We start from the raw sequence: 24,488 nt of genomic DNA, 5'->3' as shown, positions 1-24,488 counted from the left end.
GGAACTGGCATTACAGGTGCTTATGAGCCACCACGTGGGTGCTGGGAGTTGAACTCAGGACCTCTATAAGAGCAACAAGTGCTCTTATTCACTGAGCCATCTCCAGCCCTCTGTGCTGAACTTTTTTGTGTTCTGTTACTTTTCCTATAGATATGTGTCCTAAAAATGCTAGCTATTATGGTAATCGAGCAGCCACACTGATGATGCTTGGACGGTTCCGGGAAGCTCTTGGAGATGCGCAGCAGTCAGTGAGACTGGATGACAGTTTTGTTCGGGTATGTAATGTGGCTCTTTGGTGAAGGCTAAGTGTCTGTAGTTGTGTTCCTCTAGTCCAGGATTTCCCAGGCCTGTGGATCATTCTCTAGGGTGCAGTCCTGAGCAGTGCAGATCTCTGCCCTGTAGCTGCTAACCACCAGGAAGAATACTTCCACTTTTCATTGTGACAGCCACAGGCATCTCCTAATTGTGTCAACTGTCCCCTGAAGAGCAAGTGCCCCCATTGATAACTGCTACCCTAGCCTTTTCACCACATGTTGGCTTATGGAGTATTTGCTGTTGGTGTTGATTTCTTTCTGCTTCAGTAGTCATATTCCTTTCCTTCCCTCTGTGCTCTTCCTTGTAGGGTCACCTCCGAGAAGGCAAATGCCACCTCTCACTTGGGAATGCAATGGCAGCGTGTCGCAGTTTCCAGAGAGCCCTAGAACTGGATCATAGAAATGCCCAGGCACAGCAGGAGGTAGGTCTGATCTGCTATTATGAGAAATGGTGGTGTCTGGAAGGGATGGTGGCCCAAAAGGCAGGACTGACAGTCCACTTCCCCAGCAGCGACACTTAGCTGACTTTAGGCAAGTGTCATAGTCTCTGGAACTCTGTTTCCTTAACTCCTAAGTGGGTTTTGAGTCTGTAACAAGTGGAAGGTTTCTGAGATGCCTGAGTGACTGTGCAGATGCTTCCAGGAACTAAGTTGAGTAAAGGTAAAGTACTTGAGTAAATCAAGGCTGGGATGTAGCTCAGTTAGAGAGCACTTGTCTAGCATGCTCTGATTCCTGGGTTCAGATCTAGGTGCTGTCAAGAAGAATCAGTGTCTTCAATTCTGGCTTAAGTTGGTAGCATGCATTTTAGTGAACATCTTAAAACTGCCCAACCCCTAACATACATCATCTGCATTTTGTGTAACTCATTTGTCTCCTGTCTTCCTAACAAGACGTTCAAATTAAACATAAATTTCGGGTCTTGCCCTCTTCTATTTTCTTTTAAAAGATAGAGTCTCGGCCTGGGAATGTAGCTCAGCAGGCAGAGGGTTTGCCTAGCATGGATGAGGCCCTGGGTTTGATCCCCATTCCCAATAAAACCATTTGTGGTGGTGCATACTTGGAATCCCAGTTACATAGCAAGTGTAAGGCTACCTCAGGCTACATAAGACCTTGTCTTAAACAAAAGTGTGTTCCATGTAGCCTAGAATAACTGGCTTCATCCTTTTCAGTGCTGGGAGGGTCTTTTTTTTTTTTTTTTAAGTTTCATTTTACATGCCAACCAAAGTTCTTGCTCCCACTCCTCCTCCCGCCCTCCCTTGCCTACCCCCAAGTGCTGGGAGGGTCTTCACTGTCACCAACTTATTAAGGTAATGTTTAATTCCAAATTTCCTTCCCTTTTTTTGGGGTATGTGTGTGCTAGAAATCAGTAGGTTTGTTTTGTTTTTAAACCTATGTGTGTACATGTTCTTGTTTGTATGAGGGCAGGCTTGTACTGGCTTTGGCAATGATGCTGAAGGTCTGGGATGTTGTCTTAAAGGTCAGTTCTCACCTTCCACCTTGTTTGGAACAGTGTAAAGAGAAGCCTTCCCACCAGCCTGGTTCCAGAGCTGCATCAGTCCCAAATAAACACACAGGAGGCTATATTAATTATGAAGCTGTTGGCCTTGCTTGTTTCTTACTGGCTAGCTCTGACTTAAGTATTTATCCCATAATTGTTAATCTAAGTATTTCTCTTACCGGAGAGGTTTCCGGGCTTCCTACCCCATGGCGTTACATCTTGACTCCCGTGTTTCTCCTTCCCAGAGTCCTCTTGGACTCCTAGTCCCACCTATCTTGATTCCCTATTGGCCAACAGTGCTTTATTGACAAATACACAGGACTTCCCCATCAGAACAGGGTCTCCAGTTTTTGTGTTTGCGATGGGGGTCTCACTATGTATGCCTAACTGACCTGGAGCTTGCTCTCTATAGACCAGGCTGCCCTTTGCCTCTCAAGGTTGGGATTAAAAGTGTGCACTACCACACCCCGCTAGACGGTCTCTTGCTTGCTACATACTCACTCCAGGCTAACTGACACTCCAGCTACTAGGGAATTCTACTGTTCCCACCCCATCTTGCCGTAGCAGCACCAGGTTTACATACACACACAGCCATGTCTGGTTTAACATGGGTTCTGGGATTAGATCTCAGGGCTTCACACTTGCATGGCAAGTGTTTTTTACACATAGTCATCTCCCTAAACCACTTTTTGTTTTGTTTTTTTTAATTTATATGTATATGCCACCTGTATACTCAGGCCTACAGAAGCCAAAAGGGGTCATCAAAGCCCCTAGAACTGGAGTTACAAATTGTGAGCTGCCCTACAGGGTGCTAAGACTGAACTCAGTACTACGGAAGAGCAGCAAGAGCTCCTAACCACTGCACCGTCTCTCCTGTGCCCCATCCCATGCCTCTCCTACCTTTAACTGGATTGTTGAGAAGTGGTCTGTGTATCTCAAGCTCCTAGGGCTGGTCTTACAGACAGACACCGCCACGCCTGGTTCTTGGGTGTGACTTTTTCCTCCTTTCTTTTTTGAGATAGGGTTTCACTATGCAGCTGTAGAGCTCTGACTGGCCTCGCACTCTCAGAAACCTCCCTGCCTCTTGTCTCTCAAGTGCTGGGATTAAGGGCATCTGCCACCATGCCCAGCTTCAGTGATTTTGTTGTTGTTTTGTTGCTTTTGTTGGAACAGTTTCACTATGTAGCTCTGGCTGGCCTCAAACTCAAGAGATCCACCTACCTCTACCTCCCCAGTGCTGGGTTTACAGATTTTCCCACCACATTGGCCTCAGCGATATTCTTTTTTTTTTTTTCTTTAAATTAGAAATATGCATGCTTCGCCGGGCGTTGGTGGCACACGCCTTTAATCCCAGCACTTGGGAAGCAGAGGCAGGCGGATCTCTGTGAGTTCGAGGCCAGCCTGGTCTACAAGAGCTAGTTCCAGGACAGCCTCCAAAGCCACAGAGAAACCCTGTCTCGAAAAACCAAAAATAAATAAATAAATAAAAATGTATGCTTCAAATGTCAATCCCAGTTCCCCCCTTCTCCCTCCACCACCCCCACCCCCAATCCCCACATCTTTCCCTAGGGAGGGTGAGGCCCTCCTTGGGGGGATCTCCAGAGTCTGTCATTTCATCCAGGGCAGGACCTAGGCCCTTCCCCATGTGTCCAGGCTGAGAGAGCATCCCTCCCTGTGGAATAGGCTCCTAAAGTTCATTTGTATGCCATGGTGAACACTGATCTACTACCCAAGGCCCCAGATATTTCTGAGGCCTCCTCACTAAGCGATATTCTTATAAGAACAAATTCATCAAGGTCTTACTTTTGTGATTGGTCAACCTAAACTATATTTTTTTTTCCGGTGTAGTTCAAGAATGCTAATGCAGTCATGGAGTATGAGAAAATAGCAGAATCGGATTTTGAAAAAACGAGATTTCCGGAAGGTAAGGTAGAAGTGATAGAGCCTGACCTCCTCGGTGCTGTTATAATACAGAGACAGCAAGCATAGTACATTGTCATTTGAATTTTGCTTTTGGTTTTTTCTCTCTTAAAACTGCTTTTACTTTTTGTTAAGTTATTTTCTTAATTATATTTGGCTTTTTAATAAAAAGCAAAAATCAACTTGTTTATTCCCATTGATTATGTATGGTGGTATTTCAGAACTGGACTGATTAATGAAGGAAAAACCAGTTGGAAATAAATACAGAGGTTAAATGCTCTATTTTTATTTATTTTAAATGCTGTCTGATTATGAGAGCTAAACTCTTTGTTCTGTGGAGTAGATGCTATAAAGAAGAGTATGCAGAAGCCTTACTTTATGTTTTGGAGAGGGTGTGTAATCTGTTACCACCACCTTTTTGCAGCAATCTCCCAGCCTCAGTCTCCGAAATGCTGGGTTGCAACATGAGCCACCACTCCCTTTTTGATGTTATTTTAGGTCTTGCTGTGTAGTCCAGGCTTGCCTGAAACTTGGCAGTGCTCTTACTGCAACTAAACCCAGCTTGCTGTTCGACTTTAGTAAGCATTATAGTGTGTGGTAGTTTTTGACAATCTGAGTTAAAGGGCCTGATATATCTGAAATAGGGAACAAGTATGAAAGTTCCAGGATCTTTCTAGGTCTTGGAGTTAAGCCTAAAGTATAGGTCTGTCTGTTTGTTTTGTTTTAAGATGGTAAAGAGAGCTAGTTTCAGTAAAGAATCAAAACAGGAAGTGGAAAGCCAGCAGACATCAAAAATCCTTTTCAGGAGATTTTTGTAGGATCCATTTGACAGAGATTTCAGTTCAAGGGATAGAGCTGTTGCCTCTTATGTAGAAGTTTGCTCAGGGCTTTCCACAGCAGGTGTTGAGTAAATGTTTTCTTAACCCTTGTACTGTGAGGGCCTTTATTCAGGAATTAATGCAATCTGAGTAGCTTGTGCAGAGTCCCAGTATGCACTTACAGTCATCCTGCTGCTCATTGCCTTTGATAATCATAATGTCTTTGTAGTGTGATTCATGCTTTTGTTGCACGCATGTGTGTGAATGTCTGTGTGTCTGTTTGGAGAGCAGTTCTAACTACCATCACGTTTTTTTTTTCTGAGGCTCACATAGGCAAAAGCTTTGTCTTGAAAAGCAATCTTTTGGATTTCTTTTCTCTTGCCTCTTCTGGAGCCTGAGTTTGTGACAGAATCCTCTGTTTCTGACACCCCAGCCCCCCCACTGTAGCTCATGGTGATGTCACAAATGAAGAATTATGATCCTGGCAGGGGAAACAGATGAACTTGGAAGAAACAAAGATCTTCTTTGCCTGCAGCTGTCCCTACTGGGGAGTGGTAGGGGGTGGGAGATGCAGCCCTGAGCCTCCAACTGATGCTCCTCACGATGAGCAGAGCCAGCTCTGCATAGAACGTGGTCCTTTGAGCCAAAGGGTGTGGCTGCTGAAATGTTGACTGGCTTTTTCCTCTCCTCCTCATTCTCTCTCTATTTCAAGAAATCAGTATCACAGCTCCACCTACATGATGCCTCAGTAGTCATTATGTCCTTAGAACATCCAGGGCCTGTGCCACCTAAGAGCACCATTGCTGTGCTGGCAGTGCAAAAAGTTTCAGTCGACAGCTCAGTGTCTCAGTATTTACTTCTTGCTTGTGGATTTTCTTTTTGTTTGTTTGTTTTCGAGACAGGGTTTCTCTGTGTAACCCTGGCTGTCCTGGAACCTGATCTGTAGACCAGGCTGAGATATGCTTACCTTTGCCTCCTGAGTGCTGGGACTAAAGACTTGTGCCACCACCACCTGGCTATTTTGAGTCAAGGTCTCAATATATAGCACTGACTCTCCTAGAACTTGCTTGTAGACCAGGCTGGCCTTGAACTCACGGGGATCTGTTTCCCACAGCACCCATCTTGCTTTGTTTTTAATCTCAATTTTTGTTTGTTTGTTTTTTTGAGACAGGGTTTCTCTATGGCTTTGGAGGCTGATCTCAATTCTTGAATAGGTCTTAATCATGGTGCAAAAGCTAAAAAAGTATGAAAAAAATGTTTAGTGATGAGTGTCCCTTCAAATAGGCCCTAGGTCTGCCTCGTTTTTACTCTTCTCTCTTCTCCCTGTCCCCTGTGCTGAGTGGTGCTCAGTGTCCAGCATGGTAGACAAGAACTCTCCCACTGAACTGTTCTCCAGCCCTAGCCACTGTTCATGTACCTTCCGTTTTCTTGTGCCATATTGTTGTGCATGCATCAAATACAGATCGCATGAAAGGTAGTGTGCTGCTCACATTCTGTACTTCTTCACCCCCACTGAATAGGCCTTGGAAGTCTTTCCACGGTAGTACATGGAACACTTGTGCATTCTACTTTAGAGTTACAAAGTATGCCATTATAGCAGTCTACATTGATGAGAGTTATCTTTCCTTGCTTTTAGATTCATATTCAGAGTCTTAGAGGTAGAGGTGCCTATAATTCCAGATTTCTCCTTTAGTCATTATCCTTAGGGAGAATGTGATTTAATTTAGTGAGAATATTCCAGATATAGCAGCTAAATAAGGAAGGAAAGCTCAGAGAAGAAAGTTGTGAAAAAAGAAAGGGGAATGAATTCATGGAGACCTGTGTGACTGAAAGAGTGAACTCGCTGCAGCTTTGGAAGGTATGCGTGAGATACGGGGCTTGGGACTTACATGTAGCAGCCTGTTGAGAGTAGTAATGTGACAGCCATTAGAACCCTTCCAGATGGGCTCTTTCACTGTGGAATTTCTATACTGAAATAAGTATAAGGGCCAACCTGATAGTAAGATGTGGTGGCAAACTGCTTTAATTCCACCACCCAAGAGGCAGAAGCAGAACCTGATCTACCTGGTGAGTTGCAGGCCAACTAGAGCTATACAAAGAAACTGTCTTTTTAAGTGTTTTCAAAAATGTATATGAATGTTTTGCCTCTATATATGTCTGTGAACCGTATGCATACCTAGAACCCATGTAGACCAGAAGAGAGCATTGGATCCCTTGGGGCTAAATTATAGACAGTTGTGAGTTCCCATGTGGGTTCTGGGAAATGAGCCCAGGACTTCTGGATGAACAGCTAGTGTTCTTAACCACTGAGCCATTTCTCCAGGCTCATCCCTCTCCCCTCATATTTTAAATAGGTGAAGCTGTAGTCCCAGGAAAAGAAGAAACACAGCAAAAAAATGTGTGCAACACTGATTTTTTTTGTCAGGTTACTCTTGCCAGTCTTGTCTTGCTTACCAGGTTAAGCCTAACAAACCATGAAAGTGGTAAATAACAGTGTTTGTGAGAAGAATATGAGCTTTGACCATGGTCACTGTGGGTTCTCCATGCAGGCTGCTTAGCTTGGTTAAGGTTAGAGGCTCTGGGGTCTAAACACCTGCTGTATTTAAGGTGGAACTTGGGTGACCTAAAACCTTGCTTGGTTCTCTATTCCTTAGTCTTCGAATCACTAAAATATAGGTAATGGTATCACTTATTAATTCTGTGGGCTAATAAAGTACTTACTGTTAGCTGTCATTATATGACTCTCTGCTGTTCTCATTTCATTGTTTTCATTGAATGAATGTGTATAAACATTGATATTACTTTACCACTAAGCAGTGAACCCAGGTAATGTCTTTGAGCATTGAGTCTGTCTGTTGTTGTTGTGACCGAACTCAAGTGAAGACATTTCTAGAGTTCAAGATGAAAAGCTTATTTGCTTTCCTTTTCCCTCAGGTGGTTTTCTGCATGGACCGTGCCCTAGAATTTGCCCCTGCCTGCCATCGCTTCAAAATCCTCAAAGCAGAATGTTTAGCAATGCTGGGTCGATACCCAGAAGCACAGTTTGTGGCCAGGTATGCAGTTTGGCCAATCCATCACCGAGATGCAGATAGAACTGCAGGTGATGGCTGGCTAGCTACTCTCTACATGGGAGCTGTGGGTGTCAGCTAGGCTTATTTAGACCTTCCTGGGTTAGGTCCAACACCCACAAGGTACGAAGGATACAGTGGTGAGCAGGTATTTGAGCAGTATGTGAAAGAATTTCATCAGTGTTCAGAGTTGGTTTTAACCTTTACTTTCTTGTATATCTAGGATAGACAGATAATATCTTTGGGAGTTGGTTCTTTTCTTCCACCCTTTGGAAGGTTTTGGGGATTGAATTTAGGTGGTCAGGCTTGGCAACTAATGCTCTTAGCCAGTGAGCAGTCTCACTGGCCTGGGTTGGTTTGCTTGGATACAGTCCTTTCTCTTCCAAGAAACTCTTCAGCTATCCATATAGTAACTATTGCCAGGCAGTGGTGGCGCACGCCTTTAATCCTAGCATTTGGGAAGCAGAGGCAGGTGGATCTCTGTGAGTTCAAGGCCAACCTGGTCTTCAGAGTGAGTTCCAGGAGAGCCTCTAAAGCTACACAGAGAAACCCTATGTGGTAAAACAAACAAAAACCCTCAAACATATAGTAACTATTTTATTCATTACAGGTTTCTATGGAGCCTGCTCAGCTCTACCCTCTGCCTTTATAGCGCACAGGTGGCCACAGACAATAGCTGAGTTGGTGTAATCGCTCTATTTACGTGATTCAGTGGCAGGGTTAGGGATATAGCACAGTGGTAGAGAGCTTCGTGGCCTGGCTTCAATCCCAGTGCTGGGGCAATGGCAGAAATTGTGGCGTGTGTGGCTCTTTGGTAGAACTTGTGCTTAGTTTGCACTAAGCCTTTAAGTTCAGTCACTGTTACCAAAACCTGTCACCAAAATATGAGACGAAAAGGAATAAAACATAGTAAAAGGAAGTACTTAGCCCTGTGGGCAGTAGTTTTCCCACTCTTGTAGTCCAATAAAAGATGTGAGACATAAGCCGGGCGTTGGTGGCGCACGCCTTTAATCCCAGCACTCGGGAGGCAGAGGCTGGTGGATCTCTGTGAGTTTGAGGCCAGCCTGGTCTACAGAGGGAGTTCCAGGACAGCTAGGACTGTTAACCAGAGAAAGCCTGTTTTGAAAAAAATCAAAAGAAAAGATTGTGAGACACAAGAAATGTGTGGGGATGGTGGGGAGAAAGACTGGCTCAGCAGTGAGGTGCCTGCCTATCATGTACAAGTCCTGGGTTCAATCCCTGGCATTCCTGGAGGTGGGGAGAATCAGGAAAGAAAACTTTCTTGAGGATAGCTATAGGTAGTTTATCTTAACACGGTTTGGTAATCTGTTTACCTGTGGATACTTTGAATATTAGAGCTTTAATCAAGGAACAGTCTGACCACAGATGGTAGAAATGGTCAGGACATTCCAAACCACAGCTGAGTATGTCCTTTTTATTGCAGTGACATTTTACGAATGGATTCCACCAATGCTGATGCTCTGTATGTCCGGGGTCTTTGCCTTTATTATGAAGATTGTATTGAGAAGGCAGTTCAGTTTTTTGTGCAGGCTCTCAGGATGGCTCCTGACCACGAGAAGGCTTGTGTTGCCTGTAGAGTAAGTTCTCATCATGGTGATGAACGGAAGAATCAGAGTGGGCATAAAACTTCCTGTCATGTCTTAAGTTAAGAGTGAGACTAAGTGATACATGGCCCTGGGTTCCTTCCCTGGTAGCTAAGTGGGAAAAGAGAAGACTGGGAGAATTGAGAATCAAAAGGAATGTGACAGCTCCACTTGTCAGTTTGTTGGAAGCATCCCTGAGTAGTCTAGGTGGTGGGGGACAATGTCCTACCAGACTGTTGGGATTGAAGAAATTGAGAATACTGTCCTCACAGTTGAGTGAACTGAGGCTTTCTGGATTGAACTGACCATCCCTTGCTTTTTTCTCTAGAATGCCAAAGCCCTTAAAGCCAAGAAAGAAGATGGGAATAAAGCGTTTAAGGAAGGAAATTACAAGCTAGCATATGAACTGTACACAGAAGCCTTGGGGATAGACCCTAACAACATAAAAACAAATGCTAAACTCTACTGTAATCGGGGTACGGTTAATTCCAAGGTAAGCATTTGGTCTGGGTTGTCAGAGGTCTTTGGAGATCTGCTCAGCAAGAGTAAACCAGATAAAAGAGGGAGGGCTGTCCCTGTCTTGTGAAAAGCTAATTCACCTTTTTTGTGTGGCATTTAGAACTTGAGGGGCAGCTTGGCAGACTGTCTCTACTGTTGCTCCTCTGTTGTCTCTTCTTGTGCCTGTTGAGCAAGGATTACCTTGTCTATTCTTTGGGAGTGAGTAGAGGAAATTGACAGTGTTGACCAGGCTTTTTTAATTCCCAAGTAACTGGTGGTCATCATGTACAGCTGAGAATGACAGGGTCGTCCTGTGACCCTATGCACCATAAGAAAATGAGACTTCTGCTCTGTAGAGTCCTAGTGGTTAAATTGCAGTCTTTCTGGTCCCACTCCCACCCTTCTGTTGGCTATTTTGGTAGCTGTGACTTTTATCACGTAGTAAAGAAACCAGCTTGAAATTTGGTGTCCTTAGTCCTCTGGCTTTCCTAGTGACCAAGAACAGAGTAAGACAGGGATCTAGCCATGTTCACAGTTTCTGGACTCCCTGTGTCAGTGAAGATGTGAAGTGTGATTGCTCTCTCTCTCCTGAAGCTTAGAAAACTAGATGATGCCATAGATGACTGTACAAATGCGGTGAAGCTAGATGACACCTACATAAAAGCCTACTTGAGAAGAGCTCAGTGGTGAGTGCCTCTGGAGGGTGGGGGATGGGGTTGCCACTGGTCAACTAGGGGAATTGCGTTGTGGTTGACGAAACAGACCCAGGGATATTGTGAGGTCATTTGGTCCTTCCCCCTGCCTCTAGGTGGGATTGTTCCAGCCCTAGACTATCTTTATAGACCTCCAGCCGAGGAGATTGCACACGCTCCCTCAGTCTCCCATGCCTGTGTCTAACGCCCCTCACGGTCAGTAAGTTTTCTCTGATGCCTGACCCAAATTCCTTTTGTTAACATGTGGTCCATTTCCTTTGGAGATTTTATTTTGTGGTGTTCACTTCCGCTCTAACTTGGCGCAGTGCTTGGCAAGTCAGTGCTCACCCAGTAAGTGTTTTATTGAATGGATGGATGATGCTTGGAAGAGGAAAGAGGAAGAGTTTAGAGACTGTTGAGCTGTACCTGCCTGTTTGTCATGGGTAGAGAAAGTACAGGTGAAAGCCATTTCACTTGGCTCAGTGGTGCAGCTATAGAAAAAATCCTTTTGATACTTTTGATAGACCCAGGATAAATAGTCCATGCCAAGTGTTCCAAGCATGGTGGGCTCAGTGACAAGAATCATGCCTACCCATATTGCCCCCAATGCAAGGTGTTCCCCGGCCCTTTTCTTCATTTTACTCTGGAATCCATCCCCCAGAGAATTTTATTCAGAATCTCTCAAAAGTATTTCTTCTGGCCTAGGTGTGGAGGCATGTGCCTATAACTGTAGCACTGGTGAGGTTGTGGCAGGAGAGTCACTGTTAGTACAAAGCCAGTTTGGGCTACATAGTTAATTCCAAACCAGGCTGAGCTACAGTGTAAGACTTTGTCTCAAACAAATAGGACAAGGATGGGGAGATGCCAGCCAGTGTGGACCTGGATCAGATCTCCAGAACCCACACAAATTCAGATGTCTGTAATTCCAGCACTCCTACAATGAGATGGAGGGGAATATAGGTGAATCCCCAGCAGCTCACGGGCCAGCTGGCCTGGCATATTATAGAATGGTAAACAAGAGACCCTGTCTCAAAGTGGAAGGCAGGGCCAACACTTAGTTGTTCCTTGGTGAGTGTGAGCCTGCGTTCACACAGAAACATGCACATACCACAGCTCTAGGTTTAACACCTGGCACCTGATTGTTGTTGGTTTGGTTTGGTTTTTATTTTTATTATTATTGTTGGTGGTGGTGGTTTTTGTTTTTCTCTTTAATATTGGCTAGGCTGGTCTCAAACTTATGTATATAACAAGGATGACTTTAGACTTCTGATCCTCCTGTCCCCACTACTCCTAAGTACTGGGATTGCAGGCCTGCATCATCACATTCTTATGTAATTTTAGACATGCTCGGAAAGCACTATACAAGTTGAGCTACATCCTCAGCCTTACAATTTTTTTCCCCCATCTCAGCCTGGGACAGTGGCACAGGTTTTAAAGCTCATAAAGGAAAATGAAGCTCTTGGGTATCACTCCTCCATTGCCCATTTCATTCCTGACTATAATAAACCACAGAGATAAGAGAACTGTAAGAATTGTATTATTGATTCTGGGAAACTCTTATTCATTCCTTCTTCACACCTTACTATCAGACAGAAATGGAGCTGCCCTCATGTGTGAAGCCTTGGGTTTAATGTCTCCCTGCTCCTTGCCCTACAAAAAAATGAAGTCATTAGGGTTGCCTACCATGCACAGAGCCCTGGATTCAGTCCCTGGCACTGTATAAATTGGGCTTGGTGTCACGTGCCTATATCCCAACACTCAAGAGGCTGGGGCAGGAGGATCAAAGTTAAAGACTGGGCTACAGAGATGGCTCATTGGGTAAAGGAGACTACCACCATACTGGACAACCTGAACTCCATCCACAGGACCCACATGGTGGGAGCAGAGAACTGACTCCCAAGAAATATTAACTCTGACCTACACATAACCATCCATATTCAAGAGTGCACACAGTAAATGTATTTTGTTTGTTTGTTGAGACAGGGTTTCTCTGTGTAACAGCCCTGGCTGTCCTGGAACTGGCTCTGTAGACAGACCAGGCTGGCCTTAAACTCACAGAGATCCACCTCTCTAACAGCAAAACAGTAGAGTCTATTCAATTGTAGTGTCTACTCTATCTGACAAGTCCTTGTTTTGTGTTATGGATAGAACTGCCCTTGAGCCTTTGCCTCTGAAACTCCACCTGAGTTGGGGGGCAGTGGATACTTTGGCATAGTTGTCTGAGAATGTAGTAGCTGCCAGCAATTAACTGTGGCCTTCCTACAGGCCTGGCACTGTACAGTTGGGCTCAGCTCAGCCTTGAAGTTGGGCAGATGACGATTGTTTGCCACCTCTTGCCACAAGCTAGAGTGATTCCTCTTTCCCATAAAGCCTAGTTTTTCTACCTTTTCTTCAACATTTGAGAGACTTGGAAGGGTATTTTTGACATTTAGAAAGTACAAAATAATACAGATCCTGATGGGCAACTCACTCCTGTAATCCCAGTACTGCAGAGGCTAAGACTGGGCCAGGGCCAGCTAGGGCTACATAGTAAGTTCCAGGCCGGCCCATCTAGAAAATGAGAAAGATTATGCACAGGCCTAGAGCTCATCTCAGGGTTACTCATGCATCAAATTTGTTGTTTGTTTCTCGAGACAGAGTTTCTCTTTATAGTTCTGGCTGTTTTGGAACTCACTCTGTAGACCAGGCTGACCTCAAAGTGCTGCCTGCCTCTGCCTCCTGAGTGCTGGGATTAAAGGTGTGCACCACCACCACCCAGCAATGAATGTTAAATTATTTTACTTCAGATTATCTGACACTTTGTTCTGTGAATTGTTTCTCTGTTTTCCTAGTACCCTCTGTCTGTAGGGCATTGTGGTTTTTTTGTTTTTTAATGTCATAGATGAATGTGTTTCCAGAAATTCAGAGATGCTTTAGATGCCAAATCTCTTTTTGGCCAGCCACAGTGGTATCAGTCTCCCTGGCCTGGCCTCCAAAGCTGTTGTGTATAATGGAATGATGGCATGATGGTGTCAACTGACTCTTGGGTGTGTAGCAGCTGTGTGAACTCTTCCCATTCTTAGCAGATGTTGTGTCTGTTAGGTGGAGAGGACAGACTTGGTGACATCAGGTCATAAGAACTTAATGGGCTGGAGAAGTGGTTCAGTGGTTAAGAGCACTGGTTGCTCTTTCAGAGGACCCTGGTTCAATTCCCAGCACCCACATGGCAGCTTACAACTGTAACTCCAAGATCTGACACCCCTCACATAGACATACATGCAGGCAAAAACACCAATGCACATAAAATAAATATAAGTAATTTTTTTTGGAAAAGAATACCACTTAGTGCCGGGCGGTGGTGGCGCATGCCTTTAATCCCAGCACTAGGGAGGCAGAGGCAGGCAGATCTCTGTGAGTTCGAGGCCAGGCTGGACCAATAGTCTCCAAAACAATACAGAGAAACCCTGTCTCGTAAAACCAAAAAAAAAAAAAAAAAAAAGAATACCACTTAGTTCTGTGGGAAACAACACTTTCAAACACTTTCAAAGTCCTAATACTGCCTTTTCCTCTCAGTCCTCCCATTTTGGCCCAGGAATCCCTCTTTGCTTTTGTGCTTTTGAAGTCAAGTCAAGACTGTGTTGAGAGGCCCTCCTATCTCCCATCTACCTCTGAGACTGATTGATCTTAGTGGAAGCAATCAGCAGCAGCTTCCACCCTGACCTTGATCCTTTTGTGACTCAACTAACCCCACTTGTACCCTGGGTTGGAGCTGGCCCTGCATGTTTATGGCACTGAAGATTTCAGAGCTCTTCACAGCAATTTTTCTCATGTTTCAGTCCAGGGTAGTCAAGTAGGTGCCTTCACATACCTTTCCTGAGGCGGCAATGCTGTGTCACCAAGAGCTTTCTTCCCTAGCCACTGCGTGCTTCTAGCAGAGGATTGCTGGTTGGGTGCAAAGGCCATGAGGCTTCTTTGCCTTGAGGAACTGAAAGTTAATTTATTTTTTAGATACGGGATTCTACTGTTTGATGAAACATCCTACTGAAAGCATGTATCTCTTACGTGAGCCATGCCTTCTCCCCAGAAGGTCCCATAGTCCATTGCTCTTTGTCTCTGAATGCTGTATTACCCTGTACTTCCTTCTCAGTTACATGGACACAGAGCAGTATGAAGAAGCTGTGCGGGACTATGAAAAAGTGTATCAGACGGAGAAAACTAAAGGTATGAAAACACGGGGACATCAGATTCAGGGAGCTGTGGTCTTCTGGGTCCTAAATGTAAACGTCAGAGTATTTGATATAGCACTTAGGCAATCAACAGTTCCTGGGTGGGGGCTTAGGCACCTGTATTCTGGTTCTAGCTCCATCCTGTCATTTTCACTTCCTCTGTCTTCAGAAGAAAACACCAAAAAAGCCTCTTTTGTGGTTACCAAGGCGTCTACCCTCTGGGCAGCTGGGCTGGGACCCAGCAAGGGAAGCAGTTGGATGTGTCTGTTGATGCCGCCTGTCTCCCTCCAGAACACAAACAGCTGCTTAAGAGTGCACAGCTGGAGCTGAAGAAGAGCAAGAGGAAAGACTACTACAAGATCCTGGGGGTTGACAAGAATGCCTCTGAGGATGAGATCAAGAAAGCGTACCGGAAACGGGCCTTGATGCACCATCCAGGTGAGCGCTGCAGAAGGTGCAGCAGGAAGAACTCACGGGTGCATGCAGTGGGCACCTGGGAGACTCTCTTCATGGGAAGGGGGTGCTGAGCTCTCTGTCCTACACATTGTGGGATGTGCCACATGCCAGACTTGGACATAAACGGACTTTGTTTTTGTGTGACCCTGGTTTCACTGAATCCTCCAGATCGGCACAGTGGGGCCAGTGCCGAGGTTCAGAAGGAGGAGGAGAAGAAGTTCAAGGAAGTGGGAGAGGCCTTTACCATCCTCTCTGACCCCAAGAAAAAGACTCGTTATGACAGTGGACAGGACCTGGATGAGGAGGGCATGAATATGGGCGGTGAGTTGGTTTGGGCACCTGGAATGAGGATGGTCCCTACAAACCCCCCCCCCCCCCCAAAAAAAAAACCACCAGAAAGGGCCCTGTTGTTGTTGCCAAGGCTTCTGTCCTCTGGGCAGCTGAACTGGGACATTCTAGAGGGGAAGTCTGTAAGTGGTCAGCCAGTGATGTAAGACTATTTAATAGGCTGTCAAAAAAAAAAAGAGATGACCTAGGACAGGAGCCTTCAGAACTGCTGTGGTCTGGAAGAAAAGAGCAAAAGAGCACATGCTAGTTCCAGGGGTTGGGATCTCCAGGTCTGCTGTGTTGATTTTGTTGTCACTCAGGTGATAGCTGAGCCTTCTCAGTAACAGCCCCAGTGTTATAGGAAGGCAGCATAGTGCAGATGACATTTCTAAGTAAGGAGACAGTAGGCAGAGCATGTTGAGCAGAGAAGATTTTCCTTCTGGACTGCACCTGCCCCGAGCTCTAGGGCAGAGAACATGCCAGGGCTGGCTGGGGTCAGCAGCAGGCTCTGCCTGGGGTGGGGTGGGGAGAGGTTTGCTAACATCTAGGCTGCAGTGATGGGAAGGGAAGTGATACTCAGAGTTCTTCTGCATCTGGTTCCTCAGACCCTTCTGACTTTCCCCTTTTTTGTCCCTTCCATGCTTCTCACCAGATTTTGATGCAAACAACATCTTCAAGGCATTCTTCGGTGGCCCTGGGGGCTTCAGCTTTGAAGGTGGGTATGCCTGTTGCTCTTGAGAGCTCCCAGGTGATGAGCCAGCACTGGTCCCTTGTTCAGTAGGACATGTATGGACTCTAGTGTGGCTGAGGCGAGGCTTAGGCTTATCTTGTCTGGAGCCATTCTCAGTGCACTTGGTGGGGTCAGAGAAGCTTCACCAAGTCCCTTAATAGCAAGCCTTCTCCACGAGAGTAAAGGTGTTCAGAAGCTACACATAAAATGCACTCCAGCCCAGTGGTAGGGTGCACCTTGCATGCTAGTCCTTGCCCTCATGGCTCAGACTGTTTGGTTGGTACCCTTGGAGTCTCTGTGTTTGGATTAAGCTGTCCTTGAAGACTTCTATAACAACCGTGGTTTTCCTAAGAAAATCCACAGAGCAACTAACAAGCCTTTCTTTTCCCTTTCAGCATCTGGCCCAGGGAATTTCTTCTTTCAGTTTGGCTAATGAAGGGCAACTACTGAGAACCCAGAAAATGCAGACTTGCTCAGTTTACCCATGAGTGTGGACGGTTCACCCCCTCCATCATGTCCCCGTGTATTTAGAGCAGTTTCGTTTTCTCAGTTGGGTGCCCTGTGTCTGTATGAGTGGGGTGAAGGAAAGGGAGCCAGCGCTGAGGACTGGGGAGGGGAGGGAAGCCAGGGGTAGACAGGGAGGCAGCTTGTGAATTTTTGTTGTATTGTTTAACTTTATTAAAAAAGAAAATAAAATGTTTTGATCATTTTTTTGGTCCTTAGCTGTGTGTGGTAACTGCTGTGTACCTGAAGTTCACGCAGGAGCATAGGTGCCCAGTGTGCGTGCGCGCGCGCGCTTTGCTTTTGCTGTGTTTTACATGGTCTCACAACGTAGGCTTAGGCTGTCCTGGAGCTCAGGGCAGTCCTCCTGCCTCAGCCCTTTGCAGTACTAAGATTACAGCTTGAGCCACCACACCGGCATGCTTCTATATTTCTTACTGTCACTGTAGGCTTGAGGGACATGGACATGAAAACAAGATTCTGCTCCTGACCTCCAGGCTCTTTTAAAGCATGCCAGGCAGCTCCAGAGCTCGAGCCCGGTCGCTGGCTCTTAAGGCCCATGCTATTGGAAATTACACTCTCTGCAAATGTGTGACTGGTCTCATTTCCTGCTTAACAGGAGGCAAAGTGGAGAAGGAACTTGTAGCCTTGTCACACTGCTCAGTCAAATTACTGTTCTGGGCAGACTCGGGTGGCTTTGAAGCTAGGCTGCAGGTGCTAACAAGTGGCAGAATGGTTAGGGTAGGGCCCCCGTGAGCCTGGAGGGGCTGCTGTAGGTCTTCTCTTGTGTTTGAAGAACACTAACTTAAGGTGGCCTTCCCCAGAGACCCTACAAAGCCCACGCTGGAAACTCTGGGCCCTGCCGAGAGGTCTCTGATTGGACCAAGGACACCTGCATATGGTTGCCTTAGCTTCAGATAAAGGCTTTGTGCTCTAGTTCCTGGCTCCCAGCCAACCCCACCTTGTGCATGAGTCTGAAGCCAGCCTTGCCCTTCTGCTTCATGAAAGCTAGCACTGTTCCGCTGCCCAGCCTCATCACAGCTGTGCCCAGTCAGCAGAAGGGAGACAGGACCGATGGCCCCAAGCTGTGGGACAAAGCTAGTGTTAATGTACCCAGCCCTGGCCCCAGGGAAGACTGAGCTGGACATAGAAGGCCAAGAGTGACTGCACACAGCTGGGATTAATGTGATTTATTTCGGTATCAGTCTTAGAAGTTGCTGAGGTGGGCAAAACCAGGGTAGGAACATAAACCCCAGATACTTGGGTGACAACCCAATCAATTAGCAAGGTCCTGTTACTGAGCAAAGGCAGAGTGAGAGATTCCAGGGACCACAACACATGGCCTTGTTCAACTTCTCCAGAGCAGGAGATTGGGCATACTCTTGCCAGTTCAGGGTCCCCTCCATTGGCTCTTGGTACCCACCACCCTCCTTTAGAGGAGGCCCAGAGGCACCATGGATGCAGAATGGGCTTGGTGGAAAGCCAAGCTGGAGCTTCTCAGGCCATGTCCTTGGTCTCTTGCCTACACAGCAGAAACATACTACTGTGAAGGGGGGAAGCCCAGTGGGAAGCCAGAGATCGTGGCTTCTGGTAATTCCACTTTCTCCCCTAGCGATCACACTCTTCACCTAGTCACGGTGTGAAGGAGGTGACAGGGGCTTAGGAATGACCAAAGGTCACCAGCAAATAGCACAAGCCTTCCTAGGCACTATAATGATTAAAAACAAGACTGGCACCGAGGGATCCGACCCCTTGAGCTACCACTGTTTTCCTGTGGCAGTAGCACTGTCCTAAGCATGATGTGGCAGCTCTGAGGTGTGCCCAGCTCAGGATGGGCATTTGGCCAGGGGCCAAAGGAGGGCTAACCAGCTCCTGGACGCAGGGCAGATGTGGCTCCAGCCTTTTATTATCACCACTGGTCCAGGTTCCTGAATGGTGTCTTCGTCTACCCACCTGCCTGTGTTGCGAGCTCGGGTGTTAAGGGGAAGAGGGTGGGCAAGAAGGGACTGGGCAGTTACTTTACAGACTCTTAAAAAGTTACAGAGAGGTTAGCTTCGAATAAAAAACAAAACAAAATCTTAAAAGTCAAGTGGAAGGCATGTCGCCCTGTCCACCTCTCTCTTCTGGAGAGCAGAAGGGATAGAGAGGTGTGAATCCTCAGATGATGGTGCAAACCTGCATGGCACCCCCCTTCCGGCCACCATGCGTGGGTACAGGTTTGCCCTTCCCATAGTACCCTGTGAAGATGGCCTTGACCTCTATCTTCTTAGCCAAGGTCAGCATCCAACGCCCTTTGCCCAAGGAATAGAGCTTGCCCCGGGAGATCTCGCCCACCTCCTCACCTCGGCTGCCCCCCTTCTCTTGCTGCAAAATCTCTAAGAGGTCAAGGCCTGTCTGCACAGGTTGCACGTCAGCTGCACAACCCAGGGTGATGTGAGCTCGGCTCCCTGGGGGCAGGCTCTCAGAGGAAGATGGCTTGTCCACGTCACTTGGCCACAAGAGCAGCTGCTGCTCATTCAACACCACCTGGGCCCCAGCCGTCTTGGGTGTCACAAAGAGGGCCGAGATGGACAGTTTGAAGGCCTTGCTGTAAGATCTCTTCACCACCTATGGAGAGAGGGGGTTCAAGTTCGAGGGACAGCTGGCAAGGGTAGACCACCCCCAGAGAAGAAAGTGAGTGTGGCTATGCAGGGGTCTTTTTAAAAGGCAGATCAAACAGACATAAGCCATTCAAGCTAATGTTGGGCAAAGGCTCTCAGGCACCAGACACAAGGCTCTGTCTGAGTGTGCTGCTAGCTAGCCTCTCTGCCTTGGTTATTCCCTTGTGAGAGAGGGGTAACACTAGAGCCTACCTTTGGGGAAACAGGATTAACAGTTGTGGGTGAAGAGCCCAGATCAGCTACTACTATTATTTCACAACTACCCAATGCACTGTGGTTTCCATCTGCTTATACCTCTGGCCATACCTGACAGTGTGACGGGTGCGTGGCTGGCATTGCTAACTGGACAACAGAAAGGATTGGCCAGTAAGGGAGCTACAGCAAATGGCTGCTGGGAAGGCAATGGTAAAGCAAGTTAGGAACTGGGCGACATGGCTGGAGTGGGGGACGGCTGTGCTGGCTGTGTGCTGTGTGCTAAGGGTTCAGGAATCAGTGTGTCACTATCCTGAGCTACTCCTTCACTCTGGAGCAAGGCAAGGCCTCGAGGTAGACTAGAGCCCAGTGCCACAGGCTCTCTGGATGGAATACAGGACTTAAATGGACTCCTGGGACTCTGGGACTTAACATGGGTTCAAGAGGCCAGAGTAGGACCCTGCAGCTGCCTGGTATTCTCCATGAATCTACTTGAGGGAAAAGACCCCTGAGCAGGTTCTGGGGACAGATGAACTAGTAAGTCCCCAAGAGGGAAACAAGAGCAGAGACTAAGCCAAAGATAGGAGGCCATACTTCTCCAGCCACTGTGATGTCTCTGCCCCGTGCCACGGCTCCAGAAGATACTTGAACCCACTCACCCTCCCATCCTCCACCGGGTCATCCCTGGGGAGAACTCACATCCTGTTGGGCATATTCTTCTGCCCCAGTGGCCTTCCCGTAGTCACAAAATTTGGTTGTACAGTGCAGCACTCCTGGGGGTCTCTTCCCAAAGTAGCTGACCAGTTCAAGTTTCTCCTTGGGTTCATCTCCGGAAATAACTGCAGAAGAGAAGATCTGGTCACAGCAGTGAGCTGGGCCTACCAACACCTACAGAAACTGCAAGCCCAGAGGGGCAGAGGCCTTCACTAAGATGTTCTCAGGCAGTCCACTGAGCTTCGCTCATTTGCTAGCTGGAGATGTATAGCTAGCTCAGTCGGCAGAGTGCTGACCTAGCGTGCACAATGACCTGAGTTGAATCCCTAGCATTGGGAAAGAAGATGCAAGAGGACCAGTTAGTTCTTGGGGGAGGGGGGAGTTGGGATGCTCACCTAGATGCATAGGGTCTTGGAGTCAATGCTGGGTGGGGGAACACTTTAAACTCTAACCATGCTGGTTTTACCCCATATAGATCTTTACGTCTCTGAGTTCTAAGACATGCAATAGGCTGGGCAATTCTAGCCAAGGACTAGCAGCATACCTGGAATGGAAAGCTGGATGGCAGGGTGGTACACGGGAAAATGAAACACATCTTGCCACTTACTAGCCACATGGGACACATGGTTGACCCCTGTCAGTCCACTGCAAGTTTCAGTTGTATAACCCCAAATTCCTCAGGGCCTGAGATTACAGCAACCATTTCACCAATTACCCTCCAATGCCCCGCAGGCATGCTTGTTGAGCATACCAAGGGTCTGGAACAGGAAGGGTCCTGGGTACTCTGGGACGAGCTGGCTAAGGACTAGAATGTCAAAGCTGATCTTCCACACTCCAAGCTTTGTGGCTGTATTCAGTCTCTAGCCTTTGCCTATTTGTTCCCAAAGCTCAACCCTTCCAGGATATTCTACTCTGAGCATGCCTTGTTATCACCTCTGCTGCCTCCTGCCACACCCTGAGCAGAAGAGCATTCTGGTGTTTATGGTCAAAGGCAGCAAGCAAGCATGCCCAAGCCAGCATCACCAGCTCTGGCCAGAAGCCCTGGCTCTTAGGGTTGCCCCTCACTCTGTACAGGAAGTGGGCTGGCTCCCAGTAAGCATCCTCCTTGTAGAGTGAACAAGTTTTCTGAGAACTCACACGGGCACAAAGGACCTCTGAGTGATCTAACAACAAAACAGTTATTTCAAGTTTTCAGAGCAGCAAAAATTGAGACACTAACAACGAGTTAAAGGAGACCAGGCATGGTAAAGGGAAGGCAGGGGCAGGAGGATTACTCTAAGTCAGAGGCCAGGCTGATGAATGTAGTGAGTTCCAGACCAGTCATGGAAGACTACAGAGGGAGACTGTCTCAAAAAACAAAGACTTAAAGGCACAGAAGGGCTAGGGGATGACAGCCTGTGGGACACTGGTAAATTAGGAGACTTCCCTACCCCAAAACTACTCGTTCACTGGAGCCAATAACCCTTGCCAGGAGAGAACCCTGCTGGATCTTACCCAGGTATGGGTAACAACTCATATCCTTTCTGGGCTCTTGTGTGGAGAGAATGTTCTGGAAGGCATGAAGCTGAGTTCTCTAGCTGGGAATGCCATGGCAGCACCATGGGGAGTCAAAGGCCTGCAAACCAGCCCCAGGGAAGTCACAACAGGCTTGATCTTACTACTATTGGTAGCTGAGGCATCTCATATTTTACTTGGAAACATGTTTTCTGCTGCTAAAAATGAGTTTGACAGTCTTGACCAGGGCCTCCCTCGGAGGTCACAGCATATGGTGTCATTTCCTATGCTGAGAGTTACTTAGTTTTCCTACCTCCAAGACAGGGATGGTGGTCTACATCCAGGCTGGACTGAGAGGAGGAAGGTGGCAAGAAAGTTGCCTTGGACAGGCCTTCTCCATAGTGTCTCCTGCTTCTACCACTAAAGCCTTGCTTCCGGCTATCCTGGAGGCCACCACCTGTATCCTCCACCCCCCACCCCATCCCTGAAGCCCAACAGCACCCAATGCCTGGCAAGGCGGGGGAGGGGAGAGGGCTCTCTGACCCAGGCAGACAGAAGGATTTAGCGGCCCTGCTCCCTCCCCACAAACACCTACAGTGTCGGAGCTCCTTCTTGAAAGCCTTGTGATTCCCCAGCTCCTCCAGGAAGACCTGGCCAGCTTTGCGGAGGGTCTCAGAACTCTTTTTGGTCAGGAACCAGCCAAAGTAGAGTGGCAGGAAGTCCTTCTCCAACCCGGGCTTCAGCTTCTTCAGCTCTTCGGCCGACAGCTGCCACTGACTCTTCTCCTTGAGCTGGGCACAGTCTAGTCGCCATGCTGTCTTGGGCTCCACCAGCACCACCTGGTACTGGTACTGATCAGCCATTTCAAAGAGCTGATCCAGTCGCTCCCGCTCATGGTTGGTGTCATCAAGCACAAGAACCCTGATGTCCCGGCGGCAGTAGGCAGCCAGGTCCTCGTCCAGCCGCTTGTACTCCTCGGAGAAGTCTGCTCGATAACCAGGGTTGATCTTGTAAGTATCGGCAGATACCACCTTGGTCCCATTGTGGTACTTATCCACGATGAGGCGAGCCAGGGTGGACTTGCCGCTGCCTGGCAGGCCACGCAGGATGAACAGGGTCTTGCACTCATGCAGCGTGGCCACTGTGTCTTCATCCTGGAGGAAGGGGAACTGCAGCTCTGGCTTGTCCTTGGCTCCTGAGGATGACATTTTTCGGAAGAAGATCTTGGGCAGGAATGTGTGGCTCCTTCGGGAAAAGCTTGTGTTCTGTGTCAGGAGGGAAGAAAAGTCAGCCCACAGGCACCAAACCCTCCTCTTTGGCCCAGTTCTCCCAAAGAGGGACCAGTTGCCAGCTCAGGAATCCCCAGGCCTAAATTAAAGCACCTTGGGTGGTGGTGCTTTCTCCAGCAGGGACTGGTGGCTTTTTTCCTCCCAGTTGGTCCTTCAGTATCTTCAGCAGCAGGGCTGTGGTGAGTAGAGGGAACCTCAGTGACACTACCTAACCTCTTATCCCCCTGGCTCCGAGGATCGCTCTCTGCTGTCCCTTGGAGAAAACACCTTGGTAGCAGTGCATGCAAGGGAAGCAAATGCCTGTTGCTCCCCGCCGGCCCTAACTTATATATTCTGGGCACCTCTTAAGGATGTCCTATTTGGAGGCCTGAGGCTCTATGTATGGGCAAAGCCACGGCTGCCCTGGTTCTCTGAGTGTGCAGAGGAGGGTGAGGGCAGAGGAGGGTGACCCAAAGACCGCCTCCCTCCACCCAACAATGGCATCAACAGATAATACTCTCTTGTCTGGGTGTGGGGGACAATGGTGCCACAGAGGGCTGTTGGGGGGCAGGGCAGGAGAGCATTGGACAAAGGGCCTCATTCACAGCCACCTCCTCCTCTGCCCTCTCGGTACCCCCTCCGTGGTCTGTAGGACTAGGGGGCACAGGGCACCTGGATTCAGAAATTTCTGCCCCCCTTCTTTGCTGTGTGTTAGCTATACCTCTCTGACAAAAGCAACACGTTTCAACTGTCTCCCCCGCTGGCTTCCGCCTTTGGTGTACACCGGAAAATTTAGCTGGCTTATGGCTTCTTTACGGCCCTGCGCTGAGAACCAACTCCCAGGGCGGTCTGTGCAGTACCCCTGAGCTCTGGTGTACCCCGGGGGCCCAGACCCACTTGCCAGCTGGTGTCGCCAGGGAGCCTAGGGATTTTCTTCTCCGGAAGCTTTGAGACACCTCCCACCGCCAAGCTTCCCCACTCCCCCTGCCTTTGCGCTGCCCCGGAGGGCCCAGAAGTTGGACTTCCAACTCCGAAGCCTGGGGCCTTCATTTGCAAGCCACTTTTGCCCAAGCATCCCCAAGACTGTCGCTTACTGATATAGTCTCTCTCCCGCCCAGACCCCCACGCGTGCGCTGCGCTCACCATGATGAGTGGGCGCACAGCCGTCACCGCCTTTGCGGGCACTATGTCTCCGGGGCCGCCCGCCTGCGCGAGGGACACGGGCGTCTTGGGGTGTCGGGACCCCCACGCCGGGCGCCTTTCATAGCCCGGGGGGCGGGGCGCGGAGGGGCGGGGTTATCCCGAGCCTCTGCGCACGCGCTCCCGGGGAATCGAAACCAGGGTACTGGGAAGCAGCGGTCTGAGCCTTGGTTGAGCCCAAAGGCGCACCTGGACTCTCTCTGACACAAGAGTCGGCCACCTCTTTGTCACTTAAAAGTTAAAGATTAACTTCTTTCCCCTCGGAGACAGAACTTTCTCTGCAGACCAGGCTGGCCTGGTACTCACAGAGATCTGCCTGTCTCTGCCTG

General features: G+C 48.1%; 2 protein-coding genes across 3 annotated transcripts in view; one reads left to right on the top strand and one right to left on the bottom strand.

Annotated features, from left to right (window-relative positions):
- The window catches only part of Dnajc7 (DnaJ heat shock protein family (Hsp40) member C7), a 37,172-nt gene extending 20,320 nt beyond the window's left edge, over positions 1–16,852 (top strand). The window contains 13 exon segments of the mRNA XM_005087386.4: positions 151–275; positions 623–736; positions 3,661–3,717; positions 3,719–3,736; positions 7,485–7,603; positions 9,063–9,216; positions 9,551–9,715; positions 10,315–10,406; positions 14,539–14,612; positions 14,909–15,055; positions 15,242–15,394; positions 16,053–16,115; positions 16,526–16,852. Of these exon segments, the coding sequence (XP_005087443.1) occupies positions 151–275; positions 623–736; positions 3,661–3,717; positions 3,719–3,736; positions 7,485–7,603; positions 9,063–9,216; positions 9,551–9,715; positions 10,315–10,406; positions 14,539–14,612; positions 14,909–15,055; positions 15,242–15,394; positions 16,053–16,115; positions 16,526–16,563 (1,319 nt within the window). The 3' untranslated portion in view covers positions 16,564–16,852.
- Positions 16,853–17,806: 954 nt separating this feature from the next.
- Positions 17,807–24,260, bottom strand: LOC101830936 (2',3'-cyclic nucleotide 3' phosphodiesterase). Of its 2 annotated transcripts, none has more exons than XM_005087385.4 (4): positions 24,103–24,260; positions 22,287–22,956; positions 20,183–20,322; positions 17,807–19,238 (listed from the first exon to the last, which is right to left on the bottom strand). In XM_005087385.4, exons 1-4 carry the CDS (start codon positions 24,103–24,105, stop codon positions 18,789–18,791), a joined length of 1,263 nt encoding a protein of 420 aa, XP_005087442.1. In that variant the 5' UTR covers positions 24,106–24,260; the 3' UTR covers positions 17,807–18,788. The 2 variants fall into 2 exon arrangements, with proteins under 2 accessions (XP_005087442.1, XP_012981663.1); XM_013126209.3 differs by lacking the exon at positions 24,103–24,260 and adding an exon at positions 23,074–23,390.
- Positions 24,261–24,488: the final 228 nt, after the last annotated feature.

Source organism: Mesocricetus auratus, unplaced genomic scaffold (genome assembly GCF_017639785.1).
Source record: "Mesocricetus auratus isolate SY011 unplaced genomic scaffold, BCM_Maur_2.0 Super-Scaffold_100007, whole genome shotgun sequence".
Classification (NCBI taxonomy): domain Eukaryota; kingdom Metazoa; phylum Chordata; class Mammalia; order Rodentia; family Cricetidae; genus Mesocricetus; species Mesocricetus auratus.
This window is presented reverse-complemented; position numbering and strand designations above follow the sequence as displayed.